Below are 12,131 nucleotides of genomic sequence, written 5' to 3' on the forward strand. Positions count from 1 at the left end.
ACTGAAAGAACAGTGACAGCTTTTAAACATAACATCAGAAAATTGCCAGATACAGCATTAAAGTTAAAGCTTCAGAACTAGGAAAACTCCATAGCTCAGGACACAAGGGAGATGGTGGGAACAGACAAATCCTAATTTCAATTGGCAGTTCAAACGCAGCAAAATTATTTCTAGTGAGTCCTTCTATTTAAGTCCTATGCGATGGTGAGCATGAAGCAGACTGGCACCATTAACTCCCTCCCTTTAGACTAGTGCCAAAGTCACAAAATGCAATCAAAAATTACACCCTTATAATAACGCAAGACACCAAATACTGGTTCACTAAAAGAGACAGAAGCTACTATAGATGGAAGCCAGGTAGGAAACCCTATGGAATGCTGTCCTGCAAGAAGAACAAAGAGCCTGAATATTCATTCATCCATGGACTGAACAGCCAAGGCCAGAAGAGACCACAGGCTTCTGAGGATGTTTTGCATCTACTCTTAAGACCTGTTCCATGTCATGGTACCCGGGCGAAGCACAGGGCTTCACATCTGAAAGAAGACAAATGCTGAAGACTAACCTAACCCTGCTATTGGGAAATGATGAAAGTTGACAACATTTACAACTTTGTGCGATCCAGAATTCTACGGACATCTGGCTCAAACAGCAAGGGCAGAACTACACATGGCCAGCAGCTAAATCACAGAAAGAACTGACAACAGCCAGTACTGAAATGACACTACTCAGTGTGAGTGCTACAAGAAAGAAGCTTGAGATACTGCAAACCACCTCACTCCAGCAAATCAACTTTGTACAGGTCTTCAGAAGTCCTTCAGAGACCTCCTTGTTTTCACTGTCACAAAATGTTGTTTAGTTTAGAAGTAGACAGCCTGGTGCACAGGGCAGAGCTCTATCTATTGTGCTAACCCAAACGATTCATCTCTAGCAGTGGAAACAGATTTTGATTTCACATCCTCCTTTCCTGTACCAATACAGCAAAACCAGCAGTCTGACAGGAGAAGCTTTCTCTATTGCTCAGATGAACCTTCCAGCTTACTGCACGTCAACAATTTGAGAAACAGACTCCGTCCCAAATACCTGGTTGTGAAAGTTTAAGCAATGAGGTATACACTTCATGACAGTCACGTTCTTGCCCAATAACAAAGTGAGCCACATGGAAGTTCTTGCAGTGAATAAGGAGGGGGCATCCAGCTGTGGTCAGAGGCAATTTTTCTACACTTGCAATATGGTGATGCAGAATCTAAAAAAAAAAAAAAAAAAAAAAACGGGGGGGGGGGAGAGAATAATCAAATCTTTCAGATACCACTAATAAGGCCATAAGCTGTACAAACAGACAGGAAAATTCTGCAATATGCTTAATGCATCTAAACCATTACTAGCACCAGAAAATGAGTTCATTTATTATATTTATGAAGAAAACTTCATAATATCCAGATTGTGCACCCAAAGGCTAAGTAACTATGAGCCAGACTGTGAAAAAACACAGGTGTATAATATAAATTATTTTTAGAGGCTGATATGTAACTGGGTTTACTTTGTTCTAAGAGGAGCCAAATTCTCTTCATTTTGCTTCCTCTCCACCCCCATCTCCAATACATTTTCTCATTCCCATTTCATAATCAATAACAAGGGCTGCTGGTTTCAGTGTTAATTTTGTACTTCTAAAACCTGTAAATTCAAGGTTGGCAGCTTTGTACGCTGAGCTTGATATAGGAAACTAGGTTAAGTTCTTTCTTTTCCTGGAACTGACATCAATTCACTGAGTGATCTCTATCAGGTCACTCTACCATTCTGCACATTTCCTTCCAAAACAGTAATTTCTGTTAAACATTTTTAGAATCAGAATGCAATAAAAAGACTAACACAACTTTAGAATTCACAAAATCGCTCATACTGCATATAAAAATACTTTGTATCTCGTATTTAAACAGGCTCCAAGTATCACACGTACCCATGTTTCTTTTCTGACTTCAGAAGAAGCATCTACGTAGATAAGATGGGTAGCTGTCAGGTATAACGTCCCGTTTGCTGCCTTCCTATTTGTATATCGATCTAGTAATTTCACATTTTCAACCTGCAATATAAGAGGGTTAAAAAGTAAATTTGACTTTGATCAAGGAAATCCTAAACACCTGCTGAACCATAATCATACCACTAACATACACATCAGGGAAAAAGCGAAAAACATAAGAATTAGATCCCCCTGCATTACTAACCCAGCCTTACAATTTAAATCAATAGCTGGCAAAATAATTCAAAAGTCAAAAAGGTCAAACTGCCAAGATTTAACACCAGCATAATTAGTAGGATTACTGGATTTGTAGCCAAAGTTATCCAAGTTTATTATTGTGCAAGGCTGCAGAAATATTAAGATAAAGAATTACAACAGAAGACTGTCCATGTTTAGTATGATTAAAGCATAGCTTGTAAAGACACAACCCTTCTAGTCTGACTTCCAGCTGCTCAGTCGTTACAAAAAAGTATTGGTAGCTACTTGTTGTAACACACTTCTTAAGCATGTAAGCGCATTTCATAAACCACACTAACCTAATTAAAGGGGTTTCAAGAAACACAAGGACTGTCTAAAATATTAATTAAAATAACATATTATTTTTTTCCTGAGTCTATGTGCTTGTTAATGAAGGCAGATTTCATCCTAAAACAAAAATAATGGGGAAAAAAAAAGAAAAAAAAATGGAAAGACAAAAAAGACACGCAGCTTAAGAGCGTGCAAGTAAGTTAGTTCTGTGTATTGAATACATAAACTTCCTTACAGTCACCGGTCTGAGATAAATAACAGAAAACATCTAAGAAACTTGAAATGCATGGGTCTTGGCTGTACATCTTCCTACTACATCATGTTTTTCAGCATGTATCTATATCTGCCTTTTTCACATCCCTGGAGACGCCTGTCAGTACAGCCAAACTGCTTAGGCAACATCAGTAAGGAACATCTCCAAATTAATATCCGAGGGGATAAAACAAAATACAGCAAGTGTCAGCCTTAGCGACACTGCAGTACCAAAAACACTGCTCCACAGGCAGCTGCCTGAAGGAAATTCTTCCCAGCTGTCATTCCCAGAACTTCTGTTTCACTTAATTTAAAAATACGTTTTGATCCACTTATTCAGATTGAGTGGCCTCTTCACTCTGATACAAGGTTTACAAGAATCACGCTCAAAACACTTTTTGCTCAGTATCCTCAGTGAAAAATCTCATTTTCCAACACTGAGACGCAGTAAGCGATACCAAAAGAGATACCATTCAAGACCTTAAAGCCTTCCAGACTTCACAGCGCCCTGACAAGCAAAAGGGCCACTAAAGAACCCAAGTTCCTTAGAAGAAAACAAAGACAGCTCACTGACAGAAATTCGCCAGGACTTTAAAACAAATAAAACACCCTCGGAAGCACACCACCTCGGCAGTAACTTCTACCCAACCCTACAACCCGCCGCTTCCACTCGCACTTCACGCGTTTCCCTGAGCTTAAGGGCAACGCTCCGGGGACCCAGCGGCCAGCCAGCGCTCCGCGGCCCAGCCCGGCCCTGCGAGGAGCCGGGGGGGGACCGAAGGCTGGCTGCCGGCCGGGGCGAGGGGACCGCGGCCCCTTACCTTGGGCGTAGTGATGTGCTCCATGGCGGCACCGCCCGCCTCGCCTCAGCCCTGCCGGCCGCCACCCCGCCATTTGCAGCGGGCAGCTCCCGGCCCCGCCGCGCGTCTCGCGAGCCTCTCGCCAGGCGGCGCCGCGGCCGCCATTTTGAGTGAGGGCAAGGCCTGAGCGGGCCCTCAGGGGAAGAGGGGGGAAAGGGGCAAGGGGGCGAATTTAGCCTGTTAATGCCTAACGTAAACGTGTAATAAAACTAGCTTTATCCGTCTCTCCGTGTATTTTAAATTCACGCTGCCTCATGGACTGCCAAGCTGGATCCTGAGGAACTCTGTAATTGCTATTAACCTGCTGCTGCCTCCACAATGAATATTCATGATGCGTTGCAAATCCAAGGGCAGCAGATTCCCCTGGTGTTCACAGCAATCTAAACCCCTTAATTTGCTGAGAAACTCAGGTGGGTGACCTTGCATCAAGCCTGATTATTTACATTTTATAATTCTTGCATAACAGGTAGCATCAGCGTGACAAGCAGGAACATGAGTTTGTTGCAGGTCCCTGTAAGAACGGTGTTAGTTAAAGTACTATGGGAGATAACATAAGAAGAAAAAATGCGATAGCACAGATATTCTTTATTCCTTCAGTGCTAGGAGACCCAAATTCAGGGACACAGAACAGACCCCTGACCATGGCACAGTACCCAAATCCCACCAGCACTGCAGACCTCAGAGCTTTTAAAGGATGCCCACAGCAGTGAGCACATCTCTTCTAATCTTCTGCTTTAATTAAAAAAAAAAATGTTTTTCACTTAAAGATAAGATGAGATGCAGGTGTATAATCACCAGGTGCCAAGTGGGAGCTGCACACAGGCTTCCCTGCTGCAATTAGTAGGCTAAATGCATCCAGCAGCCAAGTGTTAAGTACAGCACAAGCCTGCTCCCATCAGCTGTTACAAGGATCACTGACTCCTTGATGTACAAGAGCTAAATGTTAGGACCACTACAATTAATACATCATGTTATTAAACAATAAAGTGAGTAAAAAATTACTAATGGAACCCCCAAATTTAGAATATCCAAGAAAGCACATTATAAAATTGGAAAGGGCTTATATATTTCAGTGTCCTCATTGCTTTTCTAAGTAGGCATCTACGCAAACCCATTCAAACATGACTAAATGAAGGATATTAAAATACAGCATCTATGCTTGCAACAGAACTCCCAGCATTACCTTTGGAAGCAAATGGAAATCCCAACAGTTTTATTTTCTCTATCCCTCAGTCACAATGGGAATAAGAAAGAGGAATAGGAGAAGTACACTAAAGTTTGGAGGAAAATATCACACACCAAATTCATCTGTGATACAATTTTAGTTGCTTTTGTGGTGGTTATGATGGTCCTTCATTTCCAATCACTTCCTGTTAGTTAGGTCTCTGCATCTGCACTGTACAACAATTCCAAATCATTTTTTCCCTGTAGCTTCTCATGAGGTTTGCAGGATGATGATAATTTGTAACATTAATAATAAACTGGGTGGAATCATTGAAAGGAACTCTACAGTGCTGCACAATGTACATGTATAATAGCAACACTGCTTCTTCCTCTTCCCAAGGGCAACTTCACACACAAGGCAAAAAAGTAACAAAGGAGGGAAGAAATAAGCATGTTCAGATGAGGAGTAGAAAACATGGATTGAGTAACAGATACACTTCTTAGCCAGCCACTATCACCCTCACGACCTACTCCCAAACTACTGATTATTATGCCACAGAGCATAATTTTGGGCAGGACCCCCAAGGCATAAAGAGTGCTGACTTCTACCAGGGAGATTTTCTCAAATAATAGATGGAGCCATGGGGAAAGTACAGAGCAGAACTGAGCTGCTGAAGCTGGGGAATGCTCACAGTTGAAAACATACTGCTGAGCTCCTGGAATATGGGTGCTGAAGGGGCTGTTGACATTCCCTGACAGTGATGACCTCCTCGGTGCCATATGTCTGGGCCAAGTGCAGTTGTTCCCAATACCTGCTTACAGATGCTGTAGTGCAGTTATGTCTTCCATAACACAGGACATCAATAGATATCGCTTGCAAAAACACAATTAGCTCACCTCTTGTTACTACCAAAGGTGTCACAGGAATAGCACAACATGTGCTACCTCTGAGGTTATATTGCTAAAAGTGATTCAAAAATCCAGTCTAGCCCTTGACAGCCCCTTCAAAAGGTTTTACACCTCAGCATAGGCTGCAACTACAAACAGGCATCCAGCAATCTGCATGCAGGGACCATCCCTCTTCTCCGTGAAATTCAGTACAATCAAATGGAGCAGCTCAGGTGTCCCTGGTATTTTTAGACTCCCCAGTTGTGTTGCTTTGCTTTAGATTAATAATCTGACAGCCGTGCTGTGATGGGGCTGTGGGACAGCACCTCCAGCCTGCTTAAAGTCAGAAGTTCTTTAGTTAATTAAAGCATCACTTGCAGAGATGGAAAATCACTACGGAGACATGAGGCAAGGAAATGTTGAGTGATTTTGTTTTGTTTTTTCCTTTATAGTTGCTAGATGTTTTTAATGGAAAGAAAACAAATTGTCATCGTAACAACTCTTGATGCAATTGCCTGACACTTATGCCACTTCCAGCAGAGTTTAGGAAGCTAACTGATGAATACATATTTTGATCTGTTTTGTTGCTCTTGGAACTGAACTGAATAATTTCATAACAAATAGTTAAGTTTCTTCTCTTTTCTAGTGAACAGCTAGGAGCAGATTATGATTTTTCTCATATGCATTATTTTTTTCAAAATTATTTTTACAGGATTCTTCTTGCTTATTGCCTTGCAATTTGAGCTGTGCTTCTTGTTTTTGAATGGTCTTATCATTAAGTGGCATTGTTTCTGCTCCCTGAATAGAAACATTCTCCCTGAACATCATGAAACATGCTCATATAAAGTTTACTTGCTGCATGAACTTGAGAAAGTGGATATAAATCTGATTTTTGCAAAGAGCCAGGTTATTGAGAACTCCCTTGCATGAACATTCATGGAATGGGACCACAAGAGAAGCCTGAGCAAGGCCAAAGCAGATGTGTTTACATTTTCAAACAAATCTCTGCAGATAATGTTTTGCAATATGTGTCTACCACTGTGAAGAATAAAGCCCATCAGTCTCCGCGATCCTGGGCTTCCCTAAGGATACAGAGCTATTCTCCCTGCTGTCAAGTAGGAAAGAGAGATGGAAGTTGTTTCCTGGGTTTTATTATTTTTTTTAAACAGACCTTCCGATTTGCAATAAAGCTCTGCATGAATGAATCAGTGACTGAGGGCTGGGAATGGGTGTCTTCCCCCTCGGCATTGCGCCAGGTTAGCTAAGGGCTGGATTTGGCTGTCTGGCTTTGCTACGTCTGGAAACTGATAGGGGCAAAAGAGCACTGAGACCTCTTTTATAGTAGAATTCAGTCCAAAGCAGAGCAGGTACTTTATAGGTATCTCACAGGTACTTTTCCTCCGGTCTAACACATGATCTAAGAAAATACAAGTGATATTGTGCATTAAAATATGTATGGCGGGGAGACTGAGTAGAATATTCTTTGCAATACTAGCATGTTTCAGGGTCTTAAACTCTTTGTTCCAGTACACAAAGCTCTGACCCAGTCAAGCTTGTTAGCAGTGGCAAATTTATTCCTAACTATTTTTCTTTGATGAAATGGAGTTGTTCTTTTTTCGAGACAGGACTCAATCCATAGTGACAAAGGGTGGATTATCTGCCTCTCAGCAAGCTATTGAAACCTATCAAAGTGAATTTGGATGTGGCTTTAGGAAAGCTATTGAAAACATGCCAAGAACTGTATAACACAGGGAAGGAGAGCAGGGATGATACTTTAATGCAGTATGATATTAGGATGTTGGCAGCATCTGGAGAATGGAGATGGTGTTTGGCAAATTATAGAAACGGATATAATTCAGGACTGGAGCCAAACTCAAGCTTTACTTGGCTGCAGACAGAATTTTCTCTGGGGTTTTGCCCTGCCATACTTAGATTTATTTTTTTTTCCCCTTTGTAATGAAGCTCAAATTCCAGTATTTGTGTATGCACTATAGATGCAGTATCTTTTTAGGTGGGAAAAGTAGCTAGACCTTTTCCTCTGGCCTAGCTTTTATTCAAGGGTAAACAGAGGGGCTTTTGGAGATAGCTTCTTTTTGGAGATCAAATTAAGGAGGGATGTCCCTAGGGCTTACAGAGGAAAAAGTACTTTAGAATTGTTCTACACGGTTTCTCTGAGAGCCTCCTTTATGTTGTGAATATCTGTGGATTTGATTCTGTTGTTTAATTACAGTTCTAATCATCTTGCTTATGCATCATTTCCCACTGTAAATAAAAGGAATTTTAGGCAGCACTTTGCTTTTTTCTTCCAAGTGGATGCATAGATTTGCCCTTTTTTAAAAAAGTGACTGATTATTTTATTGTGAAATCATGTGTTCATCTAGTCAACATGACTGAGTTGAGTCATCCCATTGTCAGGGAACACACCCTATGGAACAATGACGAACAATTGCAGGTTATTTGTCATCAGCGATGTGTAGAGTGCTTAAGCACACTGAGTGATAGCAAATGACAGGAAGATGACTTTATACTTATGCATATGAATTATAATATAGTCTGGTGAACTCTTTTGTGGTTTAAGCGTAGGGACAATGGCAAACTTCAGGGGAAGGCAAAATGAATATAATGACTTTAAATTAAAAATAGGGTAGATCTAGATTAGATATCAGGAAGAAATGCTTTCCTATGAAGGTGGTGAGACACAGGAACAGGTTACCCAGAGAAGCTGTGGATGCCCCATCCCTGGAAGTGCTCAAGGCCAGGCTGGATGGGGCTTTGGGCAACCTGATCTAGTGGGAGGCGTCCCTGCCCACGGCAGGGGGTTGGAACCAGATGGGCTTTAAGGTCCTTTCCAACTCAAACCTTTCTATGAACCTACACATTTTTCTTTGTGTCTCAGACAACAGCCTACTGATACCTTCTGCTAGTGGGGATTCTTTACCTTTCTGAAGTCAGTTGTTCACGAGCCATGTTTGCCTATTCCATTGTGCACTGATTCTAAATTGCAATGTGCTTTGTTAGGCTACATTTCCAAAGAAGATCAGCCCAGAACTTTTGTGCCATCTTTGTTCACTGCTGAAAGACTCAAAACTGCCTCCAGAAATAAGCTGGAAAAAACATTGGAGAAGTATTAAAGGGTAGGGGAGGAAAAAACAGCAGTTTCCCCAGGACTAGGCTCCAGTCCTCTCTTCACTCCCTGCTGCCCTTTGCCGAGCTCTGCCTGAGACTTTGCCAGCACCATTACCAGCCTATACAGGGTAGCACAGCACTGGAGAAATCCTCCCATCCATCCATACCAGTTACCATCTCATGCTAACTGGTTTCATGTGGCCTGGCCAGTCTTGTTCCAGTAGTCCCAGCCCCATGTGAATAGATTGGAAAATTTCACCCCTGTGCACCCCACGCTTTAAGGCCAAACACGTTGTTCTGTATTCAGGCAGGTGCACTGTGTTTAGCATTGTCTTCTTGTTGTTGTTAAAGAAAGCAATCTTAATTTTGGGGCTGCTGCAAGGAACTGAGTCTATTCAGTCATCTCTTTAACTTAGGTGTCGCAAGATTGCTTTAGTCGAAGAGCAATGAAATTAAAGCAGCGGTGAGGAATGGTGTGATCAGCCCACTGGACAATACTGCCCAATGATGAAGTCCTGCCTAGCACTGACTGAGTATCTGTGAAAGCCGCTAGGTAGGTAGATGAAGCATGGATGTTTCTCTACAGTGATCTGGAAAAAGTAATATATGGTTGTCTACTAAAGTATTTCAAGGACACCCTAAGAGCAAACTTGACAGAGGGTAATTTTTCTGGAAACATTTTGTGCTCTTAGCTACCAACAAGTAGAACTGAAGTCCATGGTGTAAAGAAGCACAGGCCTATGTTGTGCCCTCGGACAAAAAAACCTGCACAGTGAAGAAAACATCAGCCAGCTGGCTCACGCCTGTAGTGTCACCAGAAACTGTAGAAGAAAAAGCACTTATCAGATACAGGTCTCCACTTTTACTCATGGAACTGTCACGTTTACTCATCCACCCCTGGTCTGGTGCTATCACCCTCAACTCAAGATGACAAATCAGTTTGAAAAGTCCACTGCATCACCCACCCGCAGGCAGAACCTCGTTGCCCCTGGATAATGCCAATCCAGTTTCTAAGAACTGGTTTATACTTAACATTCTCGGGAAATAAACACTTATTAACAATTCCCTGTTCTCGCTTTTCCCACACTTCCTCTTTAATAATAAATAGCCCTGATGAAAATTCAGAATGGCAACACAACAGATACCCAGACAGTTCAACTTAGGGAACTTTGGCATATATTTCCCCCTATTTACTATTCCCTTACTGTGCTAATCCTTCTTGAGCTGGCAGGAGTGCTGGTAACTTCCTACAGTAAAAAGATGGGGAGAGTTAGGCGTGTGCTCCTGTCAGTGATCACAACATTAGCAGTGGGATGAATGCATTAGATATCTGCCTAGGCAAAAAGAAAAGAGCATGGAAAAAGAGTTATAAAAGTAAGTCCTTACTTTATTATTATTAGGAGTATTAATATTATTTTAGCAAGGTATGCAACAGAAAATTTAGCCTAGACTCTTGAAGGTAGAATTCTTCATCTTTATACTTTATATAATTTGTACAACTACTACTTTGCCATGCTAATGACACCTTACGCCATCTAGAATAAGGTGGAGGCTATAATGCAGTCTGTATAAACAAAGTATGACTGGTTCAGAACTTCATTAGCCTTAAGAGACCAGCAGTACATACCTGACCCAACGCTGCAAAGCAAATTCTTTAGTTTGTATTCAGCAGATATCTTACCTCTTCTTTTTTCTCTCTCTTGCTGAACCTGAGCTAGATCCTGTAAAGACCATAGCGATCCAATTGTTCATCAGCAGAGCAAGCCTAGGTCTACAACACACACTTATTTTCCTGGACCAAGGTTTAAACGAAACACAAAAAGATGCAGCAAAGTAGGAAAAAAAATGACCTTTTAGCCCATGGATGAAGATTTTAACTGAGGAACAAAGCCACATTGGGGAAAAATCTAAGTTTCTTTTCATGGGGATTAATAGAAGGGATTTTCTTGTTCAGACTTCAGGACCTGTATAATAAAACTAGTCTGTTACCCTTGTTTCATTTAACATTTCTGCAGCAGAGTTTCCCCTAAGTCAGTGCATTGATAATTTCTTACTAGCATGCTATAGGATACACTGTGCACTGTGCCACACGCATCTTTAGTGAATGAAGCTTGGGAGGATCAGAGGACAGGAATATGACCATTTCAGAAACAAAACTGTACTGAGTGAAAAAAAAATAAAAGAATCATGAATTTTAAATCCTCCTACACAGATGTTCAAAATCATGTGACATTGATGTTCCTTTTTTCTTCATCAACCCCCCTTTCACAAGATCATACATGTACAAGACAGAGAACCAACCAGTTTGTACATTAGCTGTGGATTTCTCATCTTTCACCCTTTATTCCTGAAACACATAATTATCTCCCCCATAAATATTTCAATATTCAGTACATCTCAGATGCTAGACTGACTCTGCTCCTTTAGGGAGCTATTTTGGCACTACCTGTTCCTAAGAAATTCCCCTGCAGTGAGAACTTAATGTTTCTCATTGTCGCAAGAAATTCACTACAGTGAGAAATGCTTTGATAACATTTATCATTTGCTACATATCACTCTGTAATTTTTAACATTAAATAAAATACCGAATAAAAGTTTTAGCCTGCCCAGGCTCTTTGTGTACAAGATTGCAGAAGAGACTATAAATGATCTTCCTTCCCACAATTTCTCCAGCAGTGCTTGAGCAATCTGATGGAAAGATCCCAGCATGGAAATAACTAAATCTGTGAAACAATTTATACTGAGTTCTCATTAAACTGCAGATATTTGCATAGCCAAGATCTTATTCCATCTTAGTCTTTCTTTTCCAAACGGAAGCCTGAAGTCGTTCTTTTGCCTACATAAATGCCAGCCTAGTATCATCATAATGAAATAAACTATCTATATATTTCAGATGTCACGCCTTTCATTGAGAGTCTCTGAATGAAACTGTCTATACCATTTAGAATTTTATCACCATTTCTCCTGATGAAATTATACATCTGGGGAATTCTGAAGTCCTTTCTCCCTTCAAGTTTTTTTTATTATTCTAAAAAAAAAAAAGTTTATGTAGTGAGCTGTATTGCTTTTCTTGTTATTTAAATCCTCTTAAGGAAATAAAAGAATTTAGTAACCAAAGTAACCAGTTACCTTAGTTTATCCTGTTTAATCTGTTAGCCCTGCCTGTATCTCCAGTTCTGCCATAGTTGAGGTATACTGCCTAACAACATGCAGGCAGACTTCTTTTTATCCAGACGGCAGCCACTCACATCCATGCAAAAAGGATGAGCATCTAAATTTGTATTTCTTCTTCTTGGTCA

The 12,131-nt window shown here is 40.9% G+C and overlaps 1 protein-coding gene across 2 annotated transcripts in view; it reads right to left on the bottom strand.

The window, feature by feature from the left end:
* The window catches only part of MTMR8 (myotubularin related protein 8), a 34,836-nt gene that overhangs the window by 21,477 nt on the left and 1,228 nt on the right, over window positions 1-12,131 (bottom strand). Inside the window, exons 1-3 of one of the 2 annotated variants that reach the window (XM_048070663.2) lie at window positions 3,616-3,770; window positions 1,955-2,077; window positions 1,081-1,243 (exon numbers count right to left, since the gene is read on the bottom strand). In XM_048070663.2, the coding sequence (XP_047926620.2) occupies window positions 1,081-1,243; window positions 1,955-2,077; window positions 3,616-3,639 (310 nt within the window). In that variant the 5' untranslated portion in view covers window positions 3,640-3,770. Of the gene's footprint in view, window positions 1-1,080; window positions 1,244-1,954; window positions 2,078-3,615; window positions 3,771-12,131 lie in introns of those variants that run through there. The other variant, XM_048070662.2, reaches the window with a different exon arrangement.

The sequence above is a fragment of the Anser cygnoides genome, chromosome 13 (assembly GCF_040182565.1).
Source record: "Anser cygnoides isolate HZ-2024a breed goose chromosome 13, Taihu_goose_T2T_genome, whole genome shotgun sequence".
Classification (NCBI taxonomy): domain Eukaryota; kingdom Metazoa; phylum Chordata; class Aves; order Anseriformes; family Anatidae; genus Anser; species Anser cygnoides.